The 25,027-nt window shown below is 36.8% G+C and overlaps 1 protein-coding gene across 1 annotated transcript in view; it reads left to right on the top strand.

Moving 5' to 3' along the window:
- The window catches only part of LOC107698795 (neurexin-1a-like), a 205,323-nt gene that overhangs the window by 165,033 nt on the left and 15,263 nt on the right, over positions 1–25,027 (top strand). Inside the window, exons 20-22 of the mRNA XM_016499899.1 lie at positions 11,888–12,059; positions 17,663–17,752; positions 20,559–20,875. Coding sequence (XP_016355385.1) covers positions 11,888–12,059; positions 17,663–17,752; positions 20,559–20,875 — 579 coding nt within the window. The remainder of the gene's footprint in view (positions 1–11,887; positions 12,060–17,662; positions 17,753–20,558; positions 20,876–25,027) is intronic.

The raw sequence follows: 25,027 nt of genomic DNA, 5'->3' as shown, positions 1-25,027 counted from the left end.
GTTGCCAGCCACCGCCAGTGATTTTAATTTTCACTAAAATTTGATGGCCTCCAGTATATTTTGCTGTATGAATATCTGAATATGCAATACATCAAAATAAAGATCAGAGCCTCTACTTTTAAACAGAAAAAGTAAAAAAAAAAAAACAAGTCAGCTTTATTCTAGCTTAAGGCATTCTTTTTTTTTATCAACACTTGAATATAGATAGGTTTCATAAAAAATGCAGAATTTTGAGCAAAAAGGTGAGAAAATCACATTTCGCTGATGATCGCATTATTTTTCATATGCATCTGTTTACATAAGAGATGGCTCATTTCCCCGTCCTGTTCATGTGTGTTTTTGTTCAGGAGGTTTTGTACTCGTTCAGAAGATGCGTAATTGCACCCCCGAGTGTATAACAGTGAAAACACGAAAAGACGTAAAAACTCGTCTTTGGCGGGGAAGCGTTTTCTTGTAAAAGACAAGATAACTCGTCAATGGCGGGGAAAGAGTTAAAACAACAGCGGTTGAGTATGCATTTATTCAGCAACCGCAATCGCAAACATTATAGTCGAGATCTCATGACAGAACACAGACCGGCTGAATGACACTTTGATTTAGATCACTAAACTCCAGCTTGCTTGTCGCTGTTTTCAGATCATCGTCAGCGGCGCTTTCACAATGAAGAGCAAGCACCTGCGCATGGTTGCCAGATTGCAAAAAATAAATAAAACACTGGGCAGAAAATGTATCCTTGTCAAGTCAAGTCACCTTTATTTATATAGCACTTTTAACAATACAGATTGTGTCAAAGCAGCTTTACAGTATTACATAGAAAAATAGTGTGTCAATAATGCAAAAGGATAATAGTAAACACTCAATTTTCAATTAAAGGCAGTTCATCATTGAATTCAGTGATGTCATCATCCAGCTAAGTTCAGTTTAAATAGTATCTGTTCTCTTGTAACAGAGAAGCTCTGATTCAGGGATTTTAACTCTTGAAATCTGGCAACCGCACACATGAAAGCTCTCGTAGTAGAGGCGTGTACAGCAGTCCTCAATAATATTTTGTCTCCTTTTTTAGACAAAAATAAAAAGTAAAGTTTTGGTAAAGTTTTTATTTTTGTAATACATTTTAGTCTCGTCTTTTATCATCAACGAAATTGCATGTTGATATAGTCATAGTTATCATTTATTGACCTTATTGACGTCTCGTCTTCATCTCGTTTTAGTCATGGGAAAAAAACTCGTCAACAAACATTTTCCGTCATAGTTTTCGTTAACGATATTAACACTAGTGCAACCAGCACGTTTTTCAGAATTTCTGCTTTTGTGTTTCATGGAAGAAAAACAAATCATGTTTTAACACAATTTTCATGACAGAATTTTATTTCTAGTGAACTTTTTCTATAATAAAAGACTTGAATTTCTACTTGGTGTAGAAATTTTCTACACCAAAAGCTTAAGCAGCAACAGGTTTAATTTGCATGCACGTACATGTGAACCCTGTGCCCTATGTAAATTTGCAGCACGTATATGTTGTTTCAGTATGTGTTATTGATCAGCAAAATCACACAAGCTCAGAGCGCGAGAATGATATCAGATGCCCAGTAGACTGTGGGTTATGATTTACCGTCTCGTGTACTCAGAACATGGTGTTCCTCGTATCTCAGCTCAGATATTCGCTTGAGAATGGAAGGTGGTAGGTAGCAGTGATGTCTTCGTGAAATGCATCTTAAAATGAACTTGCAGGAGTTGCGTAAGACCAAGATATGTAACACTTTACATAATGCCTGTAATTAAGATTATCACAGATTATATATTTCCATATATTGGCATGACAATTAATCAGGCATCCATGACTGATATATGGCTTTTTGGCATAGGGATGGCAGGGAATGTTTATGAGCAAATTAAAGGCCCTTAATGTCTTGATGCGATTAGCGGTGGATATCTAGGCTAATTCTAATGTGTGACTGGTGGAGTCTCTGCAGTGCTACGTCTGCCATTTTTGATGCTTGTTGGACTGATGACTGCTAAGCCAGCATAAAAGGTATTTACTAAATGAATCAGCCTTGTGTAGGAGGGTAAATTAGCTGTACCTACATCGTTAACCATCCATAAAGCAGTTGAAATCATTATAGATATCCAGTACCGTTTTTACCCCATAATTAACAAGGGGAAAAAAGATTTTCCCTCTCATTTCCGTAAATTATATTTAGGCACTGACAAGATTAAGTATGTCAGTATTGACATTAATGGCGAGACTGTTCGGTGATGTAACGGAATGTTTTGGTAAACCTGTCTGTAGGCTGGGAGGATATCATTATCCAGAGACTCTGCTTATGACACTAAACACTTGTGACAGAGTTCATTTAAATCTCATCATATCACCATCACTGGGGATTATCATTAGTCATCGTTCACCCCAAATCATTGAGCCACTTGCTCATGCAGAGAGAGAGAGAGAAATAACAAGATGGAGAGCAAGAACTGTAAGGAATGGTGAGACAGGCACTGTACAGAAAAAGAAAACATTGGTGCACATTCTTTCACTCAGCATAACGGCACATTTTAAGGGGTAATGGCCTATTAAATACATTTTTTCTACTCAAGATGAGCTTGCCAGCTGCTCGAACCCGTGGCCAAATGCCCTGTGGACTACCCGACTATTTGTGGCAGCCGTGCAAGCCGCCAAGCAGGACAGGAGCGAAGGAGAAATGGATGATGACTGTAAACGAGTCAAAGCCAAGTGATTATACCCCTGGGGTTTGACCAAATCATTAGCACTTTCTGACCTCTCACACTCTCAATGCCAAAAGTGTGTGTGTGAGCGTGTGGGCAGTCTAATGAGCACATCAGTCCAATTGAAGAATGGTGATGATCACAGCTAACTCAGCAGTGAGAGGTACAGAGGTGTGAACAGTAGTACTGACAAGGGGATAGGGAATGTGTGTGTGAGAGAAGGAGAGAAAGGACGTGAAAGGAAACATCTTTCGGAGAGCACCTGTGCTGAGATGTCGGTGATAGCAGAACGGGTACATTGATCATGTTAAAGGGATAGTTCACTCAAAAATTGTTACTCACCCTATTTGTTTTAAACTCATATGACTCGTTCTTCCATGGTGCACAAAGTGTGAATTTTTTAAGAATAAAATGGAAGTGAATGGGGGAAAAATAATGAAAAAAAAACATATAATATCACAGTCTTGATTGTAGTGGTGTCATTACCACTAAAGACATTTATGATGAGAGAACCAATAGTGTAATGCATCAATATGCCATTTTTGTAGTTCATGCAACTTGTTCATATGGCACTACCATTCAAAAGTTTAGGTTCGGTATGATTTTTAATGTTGGCTGCATTTATTTAATCAGTAAAAACAGTAATATTTTGAAATATTATAAAAAAAATTAAAATATTTTCTATTTGAATATATTTTCAAATGTAATTTATTTCTGTAGTAGCAGAGCTGGATTTTCAGCAGCCATTACTCCAGTTTTCAGTGTCACACAATCCTTCAGAAATCATGCTAATATGCTGATGTGGTGCCCAAGAAACATTTTTTATTAATATCAATGTTGAAAACAGTTGTGCTGCTTAATATTTTTTGTGGAAACTGTGATACATTTTTTTCAGGATTCTTTGATGAAAAAGAACAGCATTTATTATGTAGAAGTCTTTACTGTCGCTTTTGATTAATGTAATGTGTCCCTGCGTTTTAAATAAAAGACCCACATTTTTCAACGGTAGTGTATGTAGTCCATTTAGCAAAGATCAATCTATTAACTTTCATAACTTAAATTTTAGTCTTTCATATGGCAAAACATATGGCAGCAGAAGACTATATATAATATAGAACACAATTCATATGGACCAGTTTCATGATAAGATTATGCTGTATTTTTGTTGTTGGAACTGAATTACAGATTCAGTTCCATTCACTTTCATTGTATGAAAAAGAATAGCCAGGATATTATTCCAACAAATCACCCTTTGTGTTCCACTGAAAAAAAGATAATTTCCATTTCAGGCGAACTGTTCCTTTAAAATAGTCAAATTGAACATGGATCCATATATATATATAATAAATAAATAAATACTTTTTTCCCATATTTTATTGTACAGTATAATATGTTGTATATATTTTAGATGGTTCCAGTCAAAGTGACTCAGGGCAGCCCGAGAGACTCATATGCTCACACATGCACGCACACTCACTCACATTTGGATGGAGGTGAAAGTGAAAGAGAGTGACAGATGCTGATTTTCTGCTTCACTTGTGTCTGAGTGGGCAGGACATACCTGGTCAGACATGAGTGACGTGTGACATGGCTCTGAGTGACAGCAAAGTGTCTGCTGACCTCATACCGTCAGTGCGGACTAAGCCTGTCTCCACCCAGCAGCTTAGATAGAAACAGCCAGTGCTTTGGAAAAATGCCATTTTGTTTCTCTCAGTCGAAACTCAGCAATACTTACTTCCTCTATCTACTTACCCGCATAATTTGAGTGCAAGTCATTCATGCGCTCTGTCATTTTTACATACCGTCAAACTATATGCCAGGTCATTATGCAATTTACGAGTGGCGTGGAGAACAGTTTGACTGGCCACAGACGATTTAATGTTTGGTCTTCGTCAGCCATTTTTTCTCGAATAAGTGCGCCATATGGCAAACCATGCCTTTGCTATCTTTAGTATCTGAAAGGATAAGCAGACAGATGGCAGCAGAAGTAAAAACCGAATATTTAAATGTATTCATCAAAATAAAAGAGACAGGTGTTCTTTTAAATGCTCTCTTTGTGACAAACTCAGCCCACTCGTTCCTTTGCATTTTTTTTTTAAATGTTTACCACGCTTTTTTCTTCAGATTAGAGTCAATGCATGAAAGAACGTGTTACTATTGAAGCCCAGTGACGGGTTGACAAGGATCACTACAAAAATAGCAGCGCTCCAGTCTGCCTTGGATTTGTCGATTGTAATATGAAATGATATTGTCTGCGAGAGATATTGCATTCAGGCCGGCGTTTGTATTTGTTTGCCTTTTTTGTTTTTTTCCTCAGCAGTAGGGAGACAATGTGCATGACTTCTTGGATATCTTCTGTAGACAACGCCCATAGAATGCATGTGGTTTTCAGATTCGAGGGGAACTAGGACAGAGTGCTATTTTCAGTTTTTAGAGAACTTGGAAAATAATTCTCTGCTGCCAAAAAGATTCATGATCTCACCAGATCCAGTCCTTACCAGAAGATAAAGAGAGATTGCGAGAGCGAGCAAACGCTAGCGCGAGAGAGAGAGAGACACACACAAAGAAAGAGAGGAGAAGGAGGGGGTGAAACAACAAGAACTGCTCGCCAAAGTGGAATTATTCTGCGGACACAACAAATTTATCTGTTTCACCAAACCTGCAGTGCTCAAACATAAGGGCACATGCACTCTGGAGCATGTCACACATGGTGTGATATTTTGATCTAATATCAAACACAAGTTATTTATGAGAGCGTATATTGCATGTCTGGGTGTTCTATCCAATTAAGCGCATTCCCTTGGTATTAGCTTGAGCATTACTGAGAGGCTCTTTATGTAAAGTGGCTGAGGTTTCCTGGATGCACCAGCTCATTTAAGCTGAATGCCATGGCAGATCGGCATCCCCGCTGTGGTACACACACTCCATCATACTCCATAAGCTTCTGCCTGCACCTTTTCCTAAATAAGACATATCATTAGTGGCTCTTCTGTCCTCCAGGTTTCCGGAGCAACTGTCCCAGCCCTTTCTCTGTGTGTGTGTGTGTGTGTGTGTGTGTGTGTGTGTGTGTGTGTGTGTGTGTGTGTTTGGCTCCTCTTGATGGAACGTTCTGCCTGTTACTAATATCATAATTATTCCATCGATTTATTTAGAGCTTAACAGGGTAGTTCACCCAAAAATGAAAAATCTGTCATCATTTACTCACTCTCATGTTGTTCCAAATTGTGCAGTTTTCTTTGTGGAACACAAAAAAAATGTATTTTGAAGTCAATGGGGGTGGTTTTGGACCCCATTGACATTTATTATATAGACAAAAACAGTTACATCTCCAAAATATCTTTTTTCACAGCTTTTGTTTCACAGAGGAAAAAAGTGAGGTTTGGAATGACAATTAGGGTGAGTAAATGATGATAGAGCTTCAATTTTGTGGTAAACCGCCACTTTAAGGCAAGATACCACTGGCAAAACTTTTTTTTTTTAATTTTAAGATTGTGGGCTATTTGGCTACCACAACTGGTCTTCATTCCAAAATATATATATTTTCATCTGTAGATTTCAATTACAATACAGATCTTTAAAGTTTTTTTGTTTTTTCTCAAGCACAAAGCCAGAAATCTCCACTTTAGTAGTGCTTACATACACCAAACTTTCCCGTTTTATTCCTATCAATATTATGAAGGTTTTTACAGAGGGGTTTGTTCATATATCGTTTGCCTGTTTTATATAACATTTCATTCCTGGTCAAAATTGTTTGTTCTGGCTATTGACAGTATTTCCAGAGTGATGAAAATATTCAAGATCCCCTCTGTGAGAACATTTAACTATAATATATCAACAAAACAAGAATTTTGAACCTGGCTTTATCCAATATTCAGATTTCCTGAAAAATGTATGCAAATTAGTGTATTTTTAATTAGGTAATGCCTCATTTGCATATTTAAACAACATTTTAGAAAACGTGTAATACAAAATTTATTCACTTAATGTACTATGAATATGCAAATTGGGGTATGGTGATAATTATGAGTTTTTTTCTCACCTGTAGTGTCTTGTATTAAGTAATAAATAAATATTTGGTAACAAGTATATTTATAAGCACAAGAAACCTACAGCTCTAAACTACATATTCTGAAGTTCAGAACAACTGAATTATTTTGTGTCTGGCAAGAGGAGGTCGTTGCAATTCCAGAGTAGATGAAATGCTCTGTCAATCAGGATGGCACCTTGGTTGTCATCTAATTGCCTACAAGAAACGAGAGAACCCTAGAGAACAGTGTTGCTATAACAACCCCCATTGAGTCTAATGAGAATCCAGTTGTATTAGTTCTTTATATTTAGAGCAGCACTGCAGGCCTCGGTGGAGAGGTGACATGAAGCTTGAGACGGACAGGAACAGCCGAGACCCAGCCGTGTAGAACCAGGCCCTCCTTTTAAATGACACCCCATCCTTCGCTCGCTTTAGGGATCATTTAACGAACACAGAATCCTGAGCACAGCACCCAAAACATTTGTTATTCTGTGATAATCTGGGATTTGGTGTCACGGCTCAATTTTGCTCTCCCCTCCCGTATGTTTAGCCCCTGAGGCATTCATAATAGAGCCACCTTCTCTTTTTTCTTTTTTTTTTTTTACAGAAAATTCTGCGAAACTGGGACATTATCACACCCGGGACTGAATGTAGGACGTAGGGTGTCTCTCTTAAACTATGCCCACTTTAAGTTGCAGGAAGAAGCCCCCTGCGAAAGTCTGAGCCCACTCTTCCAACTTCAAAAATGCTTACGGACTTCCAGAACTGGGTAGTAACTGATTACATGTAATCTGGATTACGTAATCAGATTCAAAAAATTAAGTACTTGTAATTAGATTAAATTACATTTTAAAATACTCGTAATCAGACTACAGTTACTTTTTTATGGATTACATGTCATTTACGCAATAGCAATAATTTATTCCTATTTTATTGATTCTCCCTTATTCCTCTTTTTCATATTTTAAATGTTCCTTTCTAAAATAGCCTACCACTTCTATACATTCAGAATGTCTTCCAGTTTTGCGGACATTTACACAGAAATCAGTCATTAGTCCGGTGCAACGCAGCATTTGACCACTGGATTTACAAAAATCATTTCAGGTTTAATAAGTGTTTCAACATTGCATCAACTAGTGATAAACACACTAATTTATTTAAATTATCAATTAGTCGGTTATTTTACCATGTATTACTTTGGAAGGCGTTTGTCTTTCAAATACATTAAAATGCAGAAATTCACCAATTTTTTTGTCATCTGATCCTCTTTCACCTAATATATTTATATTGGAAGTACCCCTGAGATTTTAAAATAAATATTTTAATAATGAAATATCACATATGCATGTTCATGCTTCTGTGACGTGTCACATGACATGCAGATAAACAAATCAAATATTTACGTTTTTTCAGTGAGTGTTATATTTTGATTCATTTTAAAATTATATATTTTAATGTAACATTCTTATGATTTGTGACCCTGGACCACAAAACCAGTCTTAAGTCGCTGGGGTATATTTGTAGCAATAGCCAGCAATACATTGTATGGGTCAAAATTATTGATTTTTATTTTATGCCAAAAATCAGTAGGATATTAATTAAAAATCATATTCCATGAAGATATTTTGTAGATTTTCTACAGTAAATATATCAAAACTTCATTTTTGATTAGTAATATGCAATGCTAAGAACTTAATTTGGACAACTTTAAAGGCGATTTTTCGCAGTATTTAATCATTAGGATATTAAGTAAAGATCATGTTCCATGAAGATATGTTGTAAATTTTCTACTGTAAATATATCAAAACTTCATTTTTGATTAGTAATATGCATTGCTAAGAACTTCATTTGGACAACTTTAAAGGCAATTTTCTCAATATTTAGATTTTTTTGCACCCTCAGATTCAAGATTTACAGATTGTTGTATCTCAGCCAAATATTGTCCTATCCTAACAAATCAATGAAAAGCTTATTTATATAGCTTTCTGACAATGTATAAATCTCAGTTTCAAAAAATTGACCCTTATGACTGGTTTTGTGGCCCAGGGTCACATTTAATCAAGTATTAGCTTTTCATTAAACTCATAAACCCCCTGCAGATCACTCATAATCCCAGTTTGGGAAACCTTGACATAATGTAATGTTTAATAAACTTTGTGTTGTTGATAACAACAAATGGAATATATTTTCTTACTCTTTGTATTTTTATATCAATATGGTATAAGATTATCCTATTTAAATCAATGTGAAAAACGAGATAGGTCAAAAGTAATCCTAAAGTAATTTAAAAGTAGTCTGATTACATTACCTAAAATGTGTAATGTAATGGATTACGTTACTAACTACAATTTTTTTTGTCACGTAATTTGAAATCAGTAACGGATTACAATTTGTAAGTAATCTACCCAGCTCTGCGGACTTCATGTCCATGTTCCCCCTAGCCAGGATGTGGTTGATTCAACGCTGTCATTTCCGAGTCCTCAAAAGGCCTGCCACCCTTGGTGTTGGTCCCAGCTGCCTCATCCCGAATGAAGGATGAGGTCAGTTACCCGAAGGGACGGCCTGGACGGAAGGGTGAAAGAGAGGTCGTTCTCCAATTAGAGGAGGGCGTGGCATGTCACAGCCCACTGGAGTGCGGGCCAAAATCTCACATCACTTCTCTGACCACAAAGCTGAAAAGATGTGCAGGGAGGAAGAGATTGGCCCTGGAGAAATGCTGTTAGAGAGCACAGAGGAGGGTGAAGGAGACGCTGCCCCATTGTTCCCGTTGATGGGAAGAGGATAGGGCTAACGGGCAGAGTCTGTCTTCATTATGGGGTGTGAGAAGCGGAAGGAACATCCAGCTTTGGCCCAGCTGGAGATGACAACATGGGGCGTGTGTGTGAGTGTGTGTGTCAAAAAAAGAGAGCTTGTGAGTATCCAGACAAAAACACACATCTCCTGGGAGGGTATAATGAAGTCTGGTGTTGCGATTTGTCCTCTGCTTGCTCTCTTGCTGCAGTTAGGTGTGAATTAAGGGAATTCACGAAGGGATCTTCTCATACGCACCCCATTTCATTATTTTGAAATGCCACATGTAGCTTTTGCAATCTGCAACAAATCAATCGAAAGGACCGCACGTTCCCACAGCAGCCTATTTAGGTGTTTTTTAAACTAATGGCCTCCATCTGTTGTAAATATGTCAAATAACAATTTTCACTATTGCTTGCACTCATGTGCAGGCTTGTAATAGCGTTCCTAACAAGTTTGCAACAAGTTTTTAGTTAACTAAGTAGTGCATGTGGGCACGCAGGTCATCAAGGAGAGCACAGAGTGGGCATAGTTAGTGTTTTATATAAGAAGAGCAGCAAGTGGATCGAGCGAGTATTATTAGCATGTGCTTTCATGAGAAGAGATAGTTTGCACATGAATACGTTTTATTGTAATTATCAAAAGACAATCCCACCCACTGAGCTGCATCAAATAGGAAACCATTAAGGATTGAGGCCATCTAGTGGTGTGGATGTGAACCACACAGAGTGATTTCACTCTCACTGCTCGCATTAATAAGACAGAAACATGCATTGATGAGAATTTACACTGAAAATGACAAGCAGCGCATCAGAATATACAGATTAGATTCCGTTTCACTGAGACTGTCACACATTATTCTGTATGACCAGCATATTGCCTTGAGGCACTGATTTCAAGGGGAAAAATCTTATAAGGTTATTTTTTTTCCTGTGATTTCCTGTGATTCGATTATGTTATCTGCCTGCAGGCTTGTTGAGAAACTTTTGAACATGAACGGGAATGAAAAAGTAGTATTATTTAGTTTACAAGGCTTAATGTGTGGCACAGTAAATTTTATTTTGACATCTGCAGCAGTCGTGCCACCCCCTTTAAAATTACGGATTGCTGCTGGTAATATTGTTTTGCCATAAATGTAGCATGTGAGTTTATGTCTTTCCATCTGCGTTGTATTATATATATATATATATATCAGAAATCAGAAGCCCACACAAAGCTGAGGGGTTTTGTATCACCCTGCAGGATTGATTCAAAGGGGATTGAGTTGAAATTATTTTACAAAATGAGAAGAAAGAGGACACGGGGTGATACGAGAGGCAGTTATACAGTGTAGCGGTCATTTATTACAATTTTTGAACTGCAGTATTCCACAAAGCTGTATAATGTTTTTGTATAATCCACACTAGGTTGTTTAATTGAACATTGTACAAAGCATCAGCTATAGTATGTCTCTCATATCACTCAGCATTTTCTTTCTTGTAATTGAATAATTTCAGCTGCAATCAATATCTCATGTCCATTTATTTATTTAATTGGTAAGTAATCATGTAATGAGCAGGATGGTGTACAGTCAACCGGTCATTAATCCAAAATAAACTACTTTAGGGTGATACGAGACCTCCCGCTGTATGATGGTGTCCTGATCAACCTGTCAGGATTTATTTTGTCATAATGACTGGCTGACTGTACATTATCACTTACATATCAGATTGCAAATGCAATAATACACACTGAATTTGATTTCATGTAATATTTACTAAATGTCTGAACTAAAACCGTAGTATTCTCTCTATATACCCAGACATAACAAATATATCCCCACTAATTATTATCAAAAGAAAATCGCAAAACTGCTAAAATGGAGAAAAATACTTGCCGGTTTCTTTATTACTATCCATTTCCTTCATGTAATAGGCTGATTAAAACATAAATTATAGATATTTTTGTTATTAAATATGAATGCCGCTTTTTGCTGGCGGTGGTAAATCTTTCTGAGGCATTGTGCTGTCAGGAGAAATTGTGCACAGGCTGATAAACCATCACCTTGTTTGGTCCTCAATAAATTCGGTACATCTGTTATTCTGCCAGTTAAGATGGAGTATAGCTGCCTCTCTATGAGAGCCTTTATTAATAATCAAAAATTGTCTTCCGCAAGGTTGCTAAGACAGAGTGATGATCATTAAATGTGATGTTCATATGCTAAAATAATAGTGCATATAACTTGACCGCTTTATGTTGGCGGAGTGAATCAGAACAGAATGACTATGATATAATCTTAAAGTCCTCTTCCTTTATCTCCCTCCCTCTTTCTTTCTTTTTTTCCCTTTTCTCTCTCTATCTTTACAGGAAAGAGGCAATATCAAAGTGGTGTTCAATGTGGGCACCGATGACATAAACATTGAAGAAACCTCAAAGTTTGTAAATGATGGAAAGGACCACATAGTTCGCTTTACGAGAAGTGGTGGTAACGCCACCTTGCAGGTGGATGATCTGCCAGTCATTGAGCGCTACCCAACAGGTAAGAGCCCTCAGCCTTTATACGCATGTTCACATACACACACACACACACACACACACACACACACAATCTCAGCTATTCACAATGGGAACAATAAAAGGCTGGCAGAGCTCAGGAAAAAGAGTCTGAATCACAGGGTTAAGGACAAAATGCCTTTGTCTGTGATTGTGGTTTCTCAAAGTTAAAAAAAGGTAACCCTGGTATCCTTTCCAAATGTCAGCAGAGATGATTGCTCTTGGGGCTTTAGAAGGCTGAAAATGTCAGAGCCAGGGTTATCAAATTCACCAGCCTCTCAGTCGCCTGAAAAGCCCTGACAAAAGCTTGACAAGAGATCAGAGATGAGAAATAATCCCATTGCTCTCGTTTGTCAATCACGATGAAAAGGAGGCGGCTGTATTAGTCTTTTAATTTGTATTTTACTTCAAGCTCTTCTTAAACCATCTCTTCCATTACAGAGATTATTTGCTCTTTTTCAAACGTCTTTCTTCTTGGGAGCAGACGTGATAGATTGTTGACGGTAAATGTTGAGTGTTCGACGACTGAAGTGTTAATGAAGCTCAGGAAAATCTCATGCATCCCATAAGTGCTACGTTGTCGTCCATTGCTCATCATTGTGTTCAATACGGCTTGTCATTAAATTCAAAATGTGCTGGGAAAATGCAAATGTATACTCGTGAGACACACTAGATTCAGCTGTAGATACACTGGTTGCATAGAATTGCATTTTGTTTTATTTAATTTGGAGAAGAGTAAGAATTTTAACAGGATTATCCAAATCCAAGAGTTGACATTTTGTATTTACAACAGCTTAGGCAAACTAGGACATACGCTGAAACAAAATATCATAGAAACAGACGTAAGTTCTTGGAAACAGGACTATAAAGAATACAGAGGGATAGAAATAGAAACAGACACGGAGAGAGAGGTACTGTTTTTCCTCGTCGAGGTCCTCTCATTGTTTTAGTGTAAACAAACAACCCAAATACCAGCAGCGTCTTTCATTTGGAGTGGAAGACAATTGCTTGTTAAAATGGAGCCATTGTAATGTGCCATTTTCTCTCAGCTTCCTGTTTTTACATTGTGTCTGTGGATTTAGTGAGCGGTGCGCTTGTGATTGCCTGAATACTAATGCATCTTATGTCCGTGGCAGAATGGAAGAAACTTTTCCACTGAAATATTTAAAAAAAGAAAATTAGTCATGACCGCTTCATTTTAATCAGCGCTTGATTGACTCTGCGTTAGACGAGATAATAAATGCATTGAATTTAAATTGACAACGAGGGAGAACAAAATGGGGAGCTTGTTTATCTTGAACAATTAGTTCTGTAACTAGTATAGCATTAGCATACAAAGAAAGCATGCAATTTTTCCTCCCACTCTGTCATTCTTTCACTTAACCGATTGTATTGTAATGCAATTGTAATGTAGTAATAACATATAGCAATAACGGATGTATTAAACTAAGAAACTGAATTTTCAATGTGAAACACTTATTCAACTCCCTACTCAATTCATCTCCCTGAAGTCTTGTCCGTTTTACTTAAAAAAAAAAAAAATTAATGAAATCAAATTAAAATAAACCTTCAATCAAAATAGCATCTAAATGTCACTAAATGTACATCAGGAGTGTTTTGCATTGCATTTTATATTGTTATTTTAGTAGCACGGGGAGCTCTTTGTTCTGACACTGACTGGGAGGACGGATGACACTTGAAGCAATATTTCACCAAAAAATTAATATTATGCCAGCAAGCTTTTTCTTCTGCAGAACTCAGTTTTTTGTTTTTGTTTTTGGATGAATTTGGCTTTTTTTATATTAAATGGAAACCAAAACAACACAGGATCCTACTTACTTTCATTGTACAAAAAAATATATCTTAATTAAAAAAAGAAAATATATTTTGTGTTCAGCAAAAGTCATACAGGTTTGGGACGACATGAGGGTGAGTAAATGATGGCACAATATTCATTTTTAGGTGAATTATCCCTTTAATGTAACAATGTTTCTTACTGACTGTTAAGGGAAGGATTGAGAGTGAAACAAACTGCAGTTGCTGTTTTCAGCGAACGTGTTGGAAAGATTTTTAAGAGTTCTGACAGCTCAGGTAATCACAGGTTTTTAAAAGCACTTTGATGAAAGGAGAGGGGTGAAACCCCCTACACTGTAAAATCCAATAGGTTACCTTACCTTATACTGTCTTTTTTCGCGTTGCGTTGCATCGCGCCGCATAAACATAAAACCCTGTTTTTTACTCACCATTATAGTGATTAGTGTTCCCTTTGGTTGGGCACTTGGAATTTTTTTTTTGTTACTGTAATTTTTTTTCTCTTAATGCAGTAATGCATCATGAAGTCAGAATTATTTGATTTAAAGGGAGGATAAGTAATAAATAGATTGCTTTCAGAAGGTGACTTATCTTCTAATTAAATCAATAGTGTATGTTTTGTGTGTGTTTATTTATTAACTTTTTCAAATTTCATTTTTCATAAATATCTTGAGATGCTTTTAATTGGGTTTATATAATCTTTAAATTGTGTGTGTTAATAAGCTGAAGTCACACACAGACTTAAACATTCAGCACGTGAATCACAAAAATGGTAACAATTCAGTTTCATTTATTTTCATTAATTGTAACAATAACCATTTTATTTGCTCTTTTTGTTGTGCTACTAGTGACACAAGACAGCAAATAAAATTGACAAATAAAATCAACTGTAAAACAAAGCAACTGCATAATTTATTCATGCCGCAATGCACTCTGGGAGTCAGTGAGTAGCTATACTAAGTCATGAGTAAACCTATATGAAAGGATCACGTACCCCCTACAGTTCTTTTATGGTTACTAGAACTCTCGTGCAAGTAAGCTATACTAACTAAGCGTTTGTCAGTACAACATACTATTCCTATTTCACTTTACTTCGTTTTTTCAAGGCAATCGGTTTGCATGCTTTTTAAGTACGTTTTTTTAAGTAAGCCCAACTAATTAGATTTTACAGTGTATATAGCATTTAAAATCACCTATGCTTTATGTCCATTTGTAGACATTTTAAATGGACGCAAGCACTTAAGTAGCACCTTTTTCATAAAAAAAAAATTTTTTTAAATGGAATGATCCTGTAATGTTCCTGACAAAATTACCGCCACACAGCTACTGCTGGGCACAAAATGTCCACAGCATGAGGTTTGGACTGGCGGAGGGATAAATTGAGGTGTTGTTGCTGTCCTTGAAAATCACTGTGTATTGCATAACATACAAATGGATGCAGAACAGATATAAAAGCACAGAAATTTATTTTATTTTTTTTTTTTTTGGATTGTTTAGATGCCTAGTGTCTAAAAAAAAGTTTAATAATAAAAGTGTCTTAATATTTACAAAGGAAGAGTGTTCAGACTGTTAGCATGCTAAGCTAACTAGGCAGTCATTTTCACTTTACCCGAGAGGCCCTCAGGCAACTGCCCCCTCATTTAAACAGAACATGACCACTGCGTGTGTGTGTGTGTGTGTGTGTGTGTGTGTGTGTGTGTGAGTGGGTGGGTGGGTGTGCGTGTGTGTTTATGTGCATTCAAGCGATCATGCGCACAACTTGCCCTTAGTCATCCAGTCCATCCCGCTTCAAGAGCTCCTATTGCTTTTTTCCCCTTCTTGTCTTGTTTCTTTTAAGCTATGATTTGAGACAAATTACTCCTTTCACTCTTGATTACTCTAGGTAAAGTGCACAAGTGGACATAAATCACAGTTAGACCTGACTGCACATGGTAGGAGGGAGAAAATGACAGAATTAAAGAAGGGAAAAAAATACAAATGAAAGAAAGTAAAAGGAAAGGGGGACTCGTTGTAATGGACTGAGTTTCAAACTTCTTTCCGCTCTCACAGCAGAATATTGGCGCTCTCAAACTCAAGTCAAGTACTCCATCTGTCCTTACATGCAGCCCTGTGGAAGCCTTATTTCCCTGTCCGCAGGTGTTCTTCTGCAATCACTTATCAAAAACAGTATTGTACTGTGTTTGATAAGCAATTTAGTCATGTCATTTCAGTGTCAGATACAGAATAAAGAGCTTTACCTCAAAAGTGCAGTCGACTAGAGCAGCCATACTCATGTGAGGTGGTATAAGCTTAAATTTGGTGCTTTAAAGGAATAATTTGCCAAAATTTCTCACCTTGCTTTGTCATTTCAAACCTGTATGATGACTTCTGCAGAACACAAAAGGAAGTTGTTTGACTAATGTCTTTGCTGCTATTTTCCACATAATTAAAGTGAATAAAGATCTAGCTCAGATAACAAGATGACAAAAAATGGTCCATATTCACTTTCATTACTTGAAAAAGAGCATCCAATATATTTTTACAAGATTTTCCTTTTGTGTTCCACTGAAGAAAGAAAGTCATACAGGTTTGATGATAGAATTGTCAATTCTGTCAGTATTTGTGCATATGTATATAGGAAACGAAAACACATTAGAATGGAAATTTGCTAGTAATTCTCACAATGAATTTCTCACATCATAGCCTTCGGGCTGACTTTTTACTCTACTCTTGTTACGTCTCGTTGAGGAAACATTTTCATACATTCATATTTTAATCAAACTTTAATCGCATATAGAGAGAGTGAGACTCATTTTTGATTGACAAATAACAAGTTAATGGCTCATAGAGTAAAAATTGTGAGGCGTAATTATACTCTTTGGGAATCTGAGCAAGTCAGGTTCATGTTGAATTTTCCAGCGAAGTCAGGAGTGGTAATTATGTGTGGGCCGTAATGGGAGTGAAATAAATGTTTTCAAATAATCTCAATTCAGTAGAGCTACCGTAGCTGGCTCAACCTGGACATGTTGCGTAAATATCTGCATTTAAGCACAGCTTCTGCTCTAGATCACGTGGCACTCACCGTAGGGAACGAGTGCCTAAATGTTTGCATATAGACATCTCTGAGGTCCAAGCTTTTGTCAGAGCAATTTCAAATTCACATGGGGAACATGAACTGATCTTACATGCATTACTGATGAACTGATAATCTTCCTGTTGCTTTAATCCTTTGAGTGTTTTTTCTGCCTCTTTGATGTTTTTAAATGTATTGTGATCTGATAATGTGAGATTTATCATATCAAAAATGACTGAAAATACCTTAGATTAGATAGCAAATGTGAAGCTAAAATCAAATTGGTTGCAAAACGCTGGAATGTACTGTAATGTCAATATTTAGATTAAAATGAGCTAGTTTTCATGTATAACTAGATGAAAAATCTGCTAAAAAGATTTAAAAGATTACTATTTTGTAAATGTATTATGTAAAGGAGTGATATTGTGTATAAACGTGATTGAGTTTGGTTGGTTTCTCTTAACACAAGAAGAGTAGGTGCATATTTAACATAGTGCTTCTATTCAAATAGGGTTAATTTGTTTGCTTAAATTTTAATTGAGTGAAAAGCTTCATCATTCTTATGTATGCAACCTTGGTGTTCCAAATAAAAAAAAAATGAAAGAAAGAAAATAAGAGGAAAAAAAGAAGAAAAAAACAGACAGTTAAGGCATATGTTTCACTGTAGGTTTTAATCTTTGAACTTTCAGATTTTTAACAATGAAATGTCTCTTTAAACTTTAAAGGCAACATTGATAACGAACGCCTGGCGATTGCTAGACAGCGAATCCCATATCGGCTTGGTCGAGTAGTTGACGAATGGCTACTCGACAAAGGTAAAAACACTGATTAAAACTTTAAATAAAAGATAATTTGATCATAAGCAAGTGATATTTTGCATAGCAAATAAACCATCTAAAACATAAATCCCCTGTATAACCAAGTTTAAAAATTAAACAAATGTAGTTTGTAATATATGCACTGTACAGTTCAATAATGTGTTGTTATACTGTACTTGTAAACCTGTCAGAGGTTAAAGGGACTGGTAATATACTGATAACTGAAGTTAGTTTAATCATTAACAAAATATGTTTACATCATTAAAATACCTATTTAAATAATGTTATTTTGCAGCTGTAATAATCTAAATGACTAATTAAAGTATATGTCCACAGTGGAAATTATTTGAATTCATAGTGATGTACACACACTATTTAATTTATATATGCATATCTTCTTGTCATGCTAAACATATTTCTTTTGGAAGCTGCTAAAGTGCACAGTTAAAAACTTAAAGCAAATGTCTCTTAAATAGCTTCAATGATTATTGGCATCAGATATGAAGTCCCTTTAACAAGCAAGTTAAACACACAAGAAGGGAAAAGATTGAATGCATGCTGCAATGTATGTAACAAATTGAATCGTTCAAAGTGATTTGTTTTCGAGTTTGCTTGTTTTCTTGCTTTCCCTTTTCAATGGAATTATAACCATGATGAATCATTTGTAATGTGCCATGTAGCTGTAAAGCCATTCTCACATAAACCTTATTTCAGTCTAATTAATTTTAATTGCCATTGCCCTTGCTGAAAGGCAATCTCAATCAAATTTACTAGACCTGTGCATACAGGCTTTGTCATTTGCAATAAACTGCTGTATTTAAGGATTAACAGTAATTTTCTCACACAAAAAAGGGGGACATTTGTACTTTCTACAGATGAAGAATATTTTTGTCTCTCATCTTATTTGATTGTCCTTTTAGCAAAGTCCCATTGATTTTTTTGGGACCCAGCTTTCTCATCCCCTTCATTTAAATGTGAAGCTAAAATCAAACTGGTTGCAAAACGCTGGAATGTACTGTAATGACAATATTTAGATTAAAATGAGCTAGTTTTCATGTATAACTAGATGAAAAAATCTGCTAAAAAGATTTAAAAGATGACTATTTTGTAAATGTATTATGTAAAGGAGTGATATTGTGTATAAACGTGATTGAGTTTGGTTGGTTTCTCTTAACACAAGAAGAGTAGGTGCATATTTAACATAGTGCTTCTATTCAAATAGGGTTAATTTGTTTGCTTAAATTTTAATTGAGTGAAAAGCTTCATCATTCTTATGTATGCAACCTTGGTGTTCCAAATAAAAAAAAAATGAAAGAAAGAAAATAAGAGGAAAAAAAGAAGAAAAAAACAGACAGTTAAGGCATATGTTTCACTGTAGGTTTTAATCTTTGAACTTTCAGATTTTTAACAATGAAATGTCTCTTTAAACTTTAAAGGCAACATTGATAACGAACGCCTGGCGATTGCTAGACAGCGAATCCCATATCGGCTTGGTCGAGTAGTTGACGAATGGCTACTCGACAAAGGTAAAAACACTGATTAAAACTTTAAATAAAAGATAATTTGATCATAAGCAAGTGATATTTTGCATAGCAAATAAACCATCTAAAACATAAATCCCCTGTATAACCAAGTTTAAAAATTAAACAAATGTAGTTTGTAATATATGCACTGTACAGTTCAATAATGTGTTGTTATACTGTACTTGTAAACCTGTCAGAGGTTAAAGGGACTGGTAATATACTGATAACTGAAGTTAGTTTAATCATTAACAAAATATGTTTACATCATTAAAATACCTATTTAAATAATGTTATTTTGCAGCTGTAATAATCTAAATGACTAATTAAAGTATATGTCCACAGTGGAAATTATTTGAATTCATAGTGATGTACACACACTATTTAATTTATATATGCATATCTTCTTGTCATGCTAAACATATTTCTTTTGGAAGCTGCTAAAGTGCACAGTTAAAAACTTAAAGCAAATGTCTCTTAAATAGCTTCAATGATTATTGGCATCAGATATGAAGTCCCTTTAACAAGCAAGTTAAACACACAAGAAGGGAAAAGACTTGAATGCATGCTGCAATGTATGTAACAAATTGAATCGTTCAAAGTGATTTGTTTTCAAGTTTGCTTGTTTTCTTGCTTTCCCTTTTCAATGGAATTATAACCATGATGAATCATTTGTAATGTGTCATGTAGCTGTAAAGCCATTCTCACATAAACCTTATTTCAGTCTAATTAATTTTAATTGCCATTGCCCTTGCTGAAAGGCAATCTCAATCAAATTTACTAGACCTGTGCATACAGGCTTTGTCATTTGCAATAAACTGCTGTATTTAAGGATTAACAGTAATTTTCTCACACAAAAAAGGGGGACATTTGTACTTTCTACAGATGAAGAATATTTTTGTCTCTCATCTTATTTGATTGTCCTTTTAGCAAAGTCCCATTGATTTTTTTGGGACCCAGCTTTCTCATCCCCTTCATTTATTTACTTTGTGCCAACAGCAGCCATTAAATTACAGTCGATAAATTACCAGTGCTGCTGTTAGCATTATAGTGTAATTTATTGCTTCATGATCCCCAGGGAAAATAAGGTTACGGTTGTTGTGTGTTTTACCATCAGGACTTCCATCAGTTTGTTTTTCTCGTTTGTGTGTGTGTGTGTGTGTGTGTGTGTGTGTGTGTGTCTATGTATGTTAGCGTGTGCATGTGTATGTGTGTGTCTCTATGGCGTGGGGGAGCGGGCCGTTGAACACTCTTGTATTTTCTGTAACGTTCTTCCCCGGCAGGTCGGCAGCTCACCATCTTCAACAGTCAGACTACCATAAAGATTGGAGGCTGGGAGAAGGGCAGTCGGCCCTTCCAGGGCCAGCTCTCAGGGCTTTACTACAATGGCCTAAAAGTGCTCAACATGGCCGCCGAGGGCGACCCCAACATACGCGTGGAGGGTAGCGCCAGGCTGGTGGGAGATATGCCCTCTTCTTCTATTACTCCCCAGTCCAGTGCCTCTGCCACGGGCAACCGCTCAGAAACGTCGCCCTCCATCACCGACATCACCACTACGACCGCATCCAACCGCCAGGGCAAGCAGACAACAACTCCACAGGTCAGCGGCCACTTTATTCTACTTCACTATTCTGTGAAAGCTGATGCTGGTGTTCGATCTATTTTTGTTCTTCCTTGTCAGATTGGGACATGAATTGGAAAACACAAGGTTTTGCATTCATGAAAAACTTGGAATAAACAGGGAATTTTACAGATGCACTCAGTGATTGTTGTACATTTATGGCAGTTATTTTGGATTTATCATGCAATGATGAAAGTTTTGCATTACCGCTGCCATTATGAAAGCGTACTGTTTACTGTCAGATGTTTCATTTATTCCCCATGAGGCATCCTGCTTCATTTTAAATAAAGCAGCTTTTAATAGGTTACTAGTATTATTATTAACATTATTATGTCTTGATCCCATGTGAGTGCACATGATGTTATTATATATGTTTACATAAACATTTTTCCAAAGTAACATTTGTTTGCTTATGTGTAAAACTTTTTAATGAGGAAAAAATTGCTGAGTGCACTTTTAAAATGCGGTTTTCCTGGCTGTGAAAAGTCTAGAAATTTCTCAAGCCATTAAACGTGTTGTGCTAGTTCTGTAATTAATATGCTAGGTGTTGCTTCTAGGTAGAGAAAAACTAACTTGCAGATCATAGCAAATGAATCTTCAGTTGACAAATTGGACTAAATTCGAATAGGTCTCACTTTGAATGATTTTGTCCAGTTACCATAAAGAACTGAAAAGGTCATGAGGAGGTCATGAATATTCGGAACCGATTGGTGCGGTTAGATTGCAACAGACAGGCCGTGTGTTGTCTGGTTCAGTGTGTTGTGTTTTATCTCTGTGCTGTTACTGACCATCTACATCATTACGTTCGGACTCGCTCTTTATTCCTCTCGCGTACACTCGCTCAGTTTCTCTTTTACCATCCAAAACATTATAAGTGGTGTTTCAATAAGTGACCCAGACAGCAATGAGGACCGGTTTAAACTGAACTTCGTGCTCTCTCAAGCAAAAGAGGCCTCGAGACTAAGACCAGGCCACTTAAAGACGAGCCCGTGGCTGGATCGCACATTATCGAACTGGCAAAGGGTTTCGGCCCGGCACAATCCAATTGCTTTCAGACATAAAGTGATTGGCCCGTTTCTTTTGTGGATGTGCTGTGGCTCAGGATGAGAGAGAGTGCCGGGAGACTAGAGTCAGTCAATAAGTCTGTATGAACAGAGAGAACCCACAGGCAAATGGAACAGGGCCATAAAGGGGAGAAATCAGCAGGGAAGATGAGCGCCGTGTAGGTGGACATGCTTTCTCCTTTACAACTCTCAGGTTTTCTCTTGCCTTCTTGCTTTCTCTCTCCGAGTCGAGTGCAAGGCATCATTCAGGGCCCTGACAGTGAGCTCTAATTATGGTGGCGCTGTAATTACATGTCAGAGCAGGAGGCTGAGCAGGGTGATTGACAGGCTTGCCAAGGCCAGTTCAGTCTCGTCTCCTCGTGCGTGACTTTACGCACTGTGATTTAGCCTCCACAACAATAAAATCGTAATTTGATATGGTTAAAACTGATTCTGGCACTGCATATTTAATTACCTCCCTGCTCAAGGGCACTCCAGGCACGTCGTGTGAAAGCGATAGTTGTGCAATAACAGATATTTCGATCTATTAGCGCCCAATCGTGATGTTGGCTTATCATGGCCTCGTGTGTGGATTGCATTACAAAATGGTGGGCTCGCTGCCCTCCGCACACCGTCGATGATGGTAAATGTTGCCATGGAAATCTGAGACTCCTCTCTTCTCGGCACAGCGGTGTCTACACCACTCTCTAAGTTTGCGCCATCTGCGCTCCATTATCTTCCATTACAATCTCTTTCGCTCTCTCAGCACAGCTGCGCCGTCCAAATCAACGGCTTCATTTTTTTTTTAAGATGGATTTTTAATATCTAATTAATGATAAAAGCTGGATAGAGAGGGATGCGAAATCAAAGATGAGTTTGTGGTTCTTTGATTACAGGCCTTTGTGATGCCCATTAGACTGGAACGGCCATTAGACCGGACAGCTCTCTGTAATAAGAGCTAATGGAACTTCTTGGGCTCTCCATCTTCCTAACACTTTTCCAGAGTGTCCGTCGAGGTCTCCCCCTTAAACATCCTCGAATTAGCCGAGATCTGGAAGAAGAAGGGCTGAAGGAATTTAAGCGGCGCTTGAGAGTGTGAAAATTGCTGTGCATTATGCTAAGGAATAGTGAGATGCGTAGATACCTAATTGTTCAATCTATATGAAAAGTTTGTTAATTGGAGGAACTGAAAAATTAACTGATTATAATTGGATTATATTAAATTATATGGGTCAGTGATGTATAATAGTGTTCACAATAAAGAAACGGGAAAAATAATATTTAAAAGGAAGAAAAACTCTAGTTTAAAACACCTGTCAAGTTGTAAAATTCTACTTTAGGTATTTATGATACTTTCATATGGTTTTGAGGAATTTTACATTTTATCACCTAATTGTTAAAAATGTAATGTGGTGTAAAAAAATGAAATGCTTAAAAAAAAATACAAGTGTTTTCAAATATCATGAATGATTAATTTATACATTTTATTTATGATATTTAATAAATATAATTGTTTTTCGGGAGTCTGAGCTAACCAAAAATATCAAAGCAAATTTTAATTCAGAAATTAAAAACATGCTCATCATAGAAGATGTGAAATCGAGTCATTTTCTATATGAATTGCATTTTTAATATATTTCTGAATAAACTAAGAGAGCGTCACACCACTGACCCATATAATTAATGTTTGATTAGTGAGCTGTAGTAGAGAATCTTAAAAATTCGTAATCTATTTTATTTCATAATATTGCTTTGTTTTAAATTTAAAAATCCTAAAACTTTCAGTATGTTTCCAGCTTTACAAAAGATTTTGAGTCCCAGATTGTCAGCGTGGCCTTTGTAGATAAAGGCACTGTAGATAATAGAGATGATTTTTATTGTACAAATGCTTTACAAACGAATGGCTCAGAAGGAAATAGTATTTCATGCAGATCAATTGATTTGCTTGTAATACAGCAAATTTGTGTGTAGCGTAAATGAGGTCTGTAGACTTTGGAATAATTTTGCATACTTTGCATGACCAGTTTTTTCATTTAATGGCTTCAGATCTGCTCTGTGAGCATACTTAATCTTAAAATGACGTTTGGAGCTTGGATTATCCTCAGATAAACTGATTTTGCTATTGTCTGACAGTGGCTCAAAGCATATAAGCTTTTAAAGTAGCGTTAATGATCGAAAGCCAGCAAGAGGAGAAGCGTTGTGTTTTACTCGTTTCTGTTCAGCCGCCACAACAAACAAACAACTGAGGTCGTCTCAAAGGAGCCCAACATGCTTAGAAAAACACATGCATGCACCAACTGCTTGTGACTGACAGATGAGATGTTTAATATTTCTATCAGAAGTTGATTTCCTTTGTGACTACCACCCGCACGACTGATGTTCAGAAGTGACAGTTTTTTTATTATCTTTATCCTCTGTCTCACTCCTTCTCTTTGGTTTTTCTTCTCTGAACTATACTTTCCCTGCATTTTACCTGTTACGTCACCACGTTTATGGATATGTGGCTGGTCTGTCTTGTTTTTGATGCCGTGTTTCTGATATCCCTTCACATCTGCGGCCATGGTGTTCGGCTCGATGGGATTTGGCATGCCAGGAACCCGTGTGTTTGTTCTCATCTTGCTGCAGCCGGGCCGTCAGGCTATGTGCTGGGCTTTAAATAATAAATTAGCATTTCCTGTGTGAGCTGTGCATGTCATTAAACACCCCAGGGTATCTTTTAGATCTAGAGATGGGCAGAGGGCAGTGAAGCGCCGCTTCTCTGCCTAAAAGATGGCAGCGTGGGCGTGTGCCACGTGAGAGTCATGCATTTATAGATGCCCTGTGTTGGCGCCGAGTGGATTTGATTCCATCAGATGCAAAATAGGTCATAGTTTTTTTTTTTTCTCTTGGTGGAAAAATTCACTGAGAATTACTGTAATATGTTTACAGTGTGTGGTCCTGGTGTCATTACAAATCAGTTCTAGCATAGTGGGAATATATATGGAAATTGCATGTGGAAACTGTTTAAAATTTGTTTTGTTTTGCCTTTGTGATTTGAAATGTTGCACTCTGTGTGTGTGTGTGTGTGTGTGTGTGTGTGTGTGTGACA

This window comes from Sinocyclocheilus anshuiensis, unplaced genomic scaffold, assembly GCF_001515605.1.
Source record: "Sinocyclocheilus anshuiensis isolate Anshui unplaced genomic scaffold, SAMN03320099.WGS_v1.1 scaffold230, whole genome shotgun sequence".
Classification (NCBI taxonomy): Eukaryota; Metazoa; Chordata; class Actinopteri; order Cypriniformes; family Cyprinidae; genus Sinocyclocheilus; species Sinocyclocheilus anshuiensis.
The sequence above is the reverse complement of the archived record's forward strand: the minus strand, read 5'-3'. Positions and strand labels throughout refer to the sequence as shown.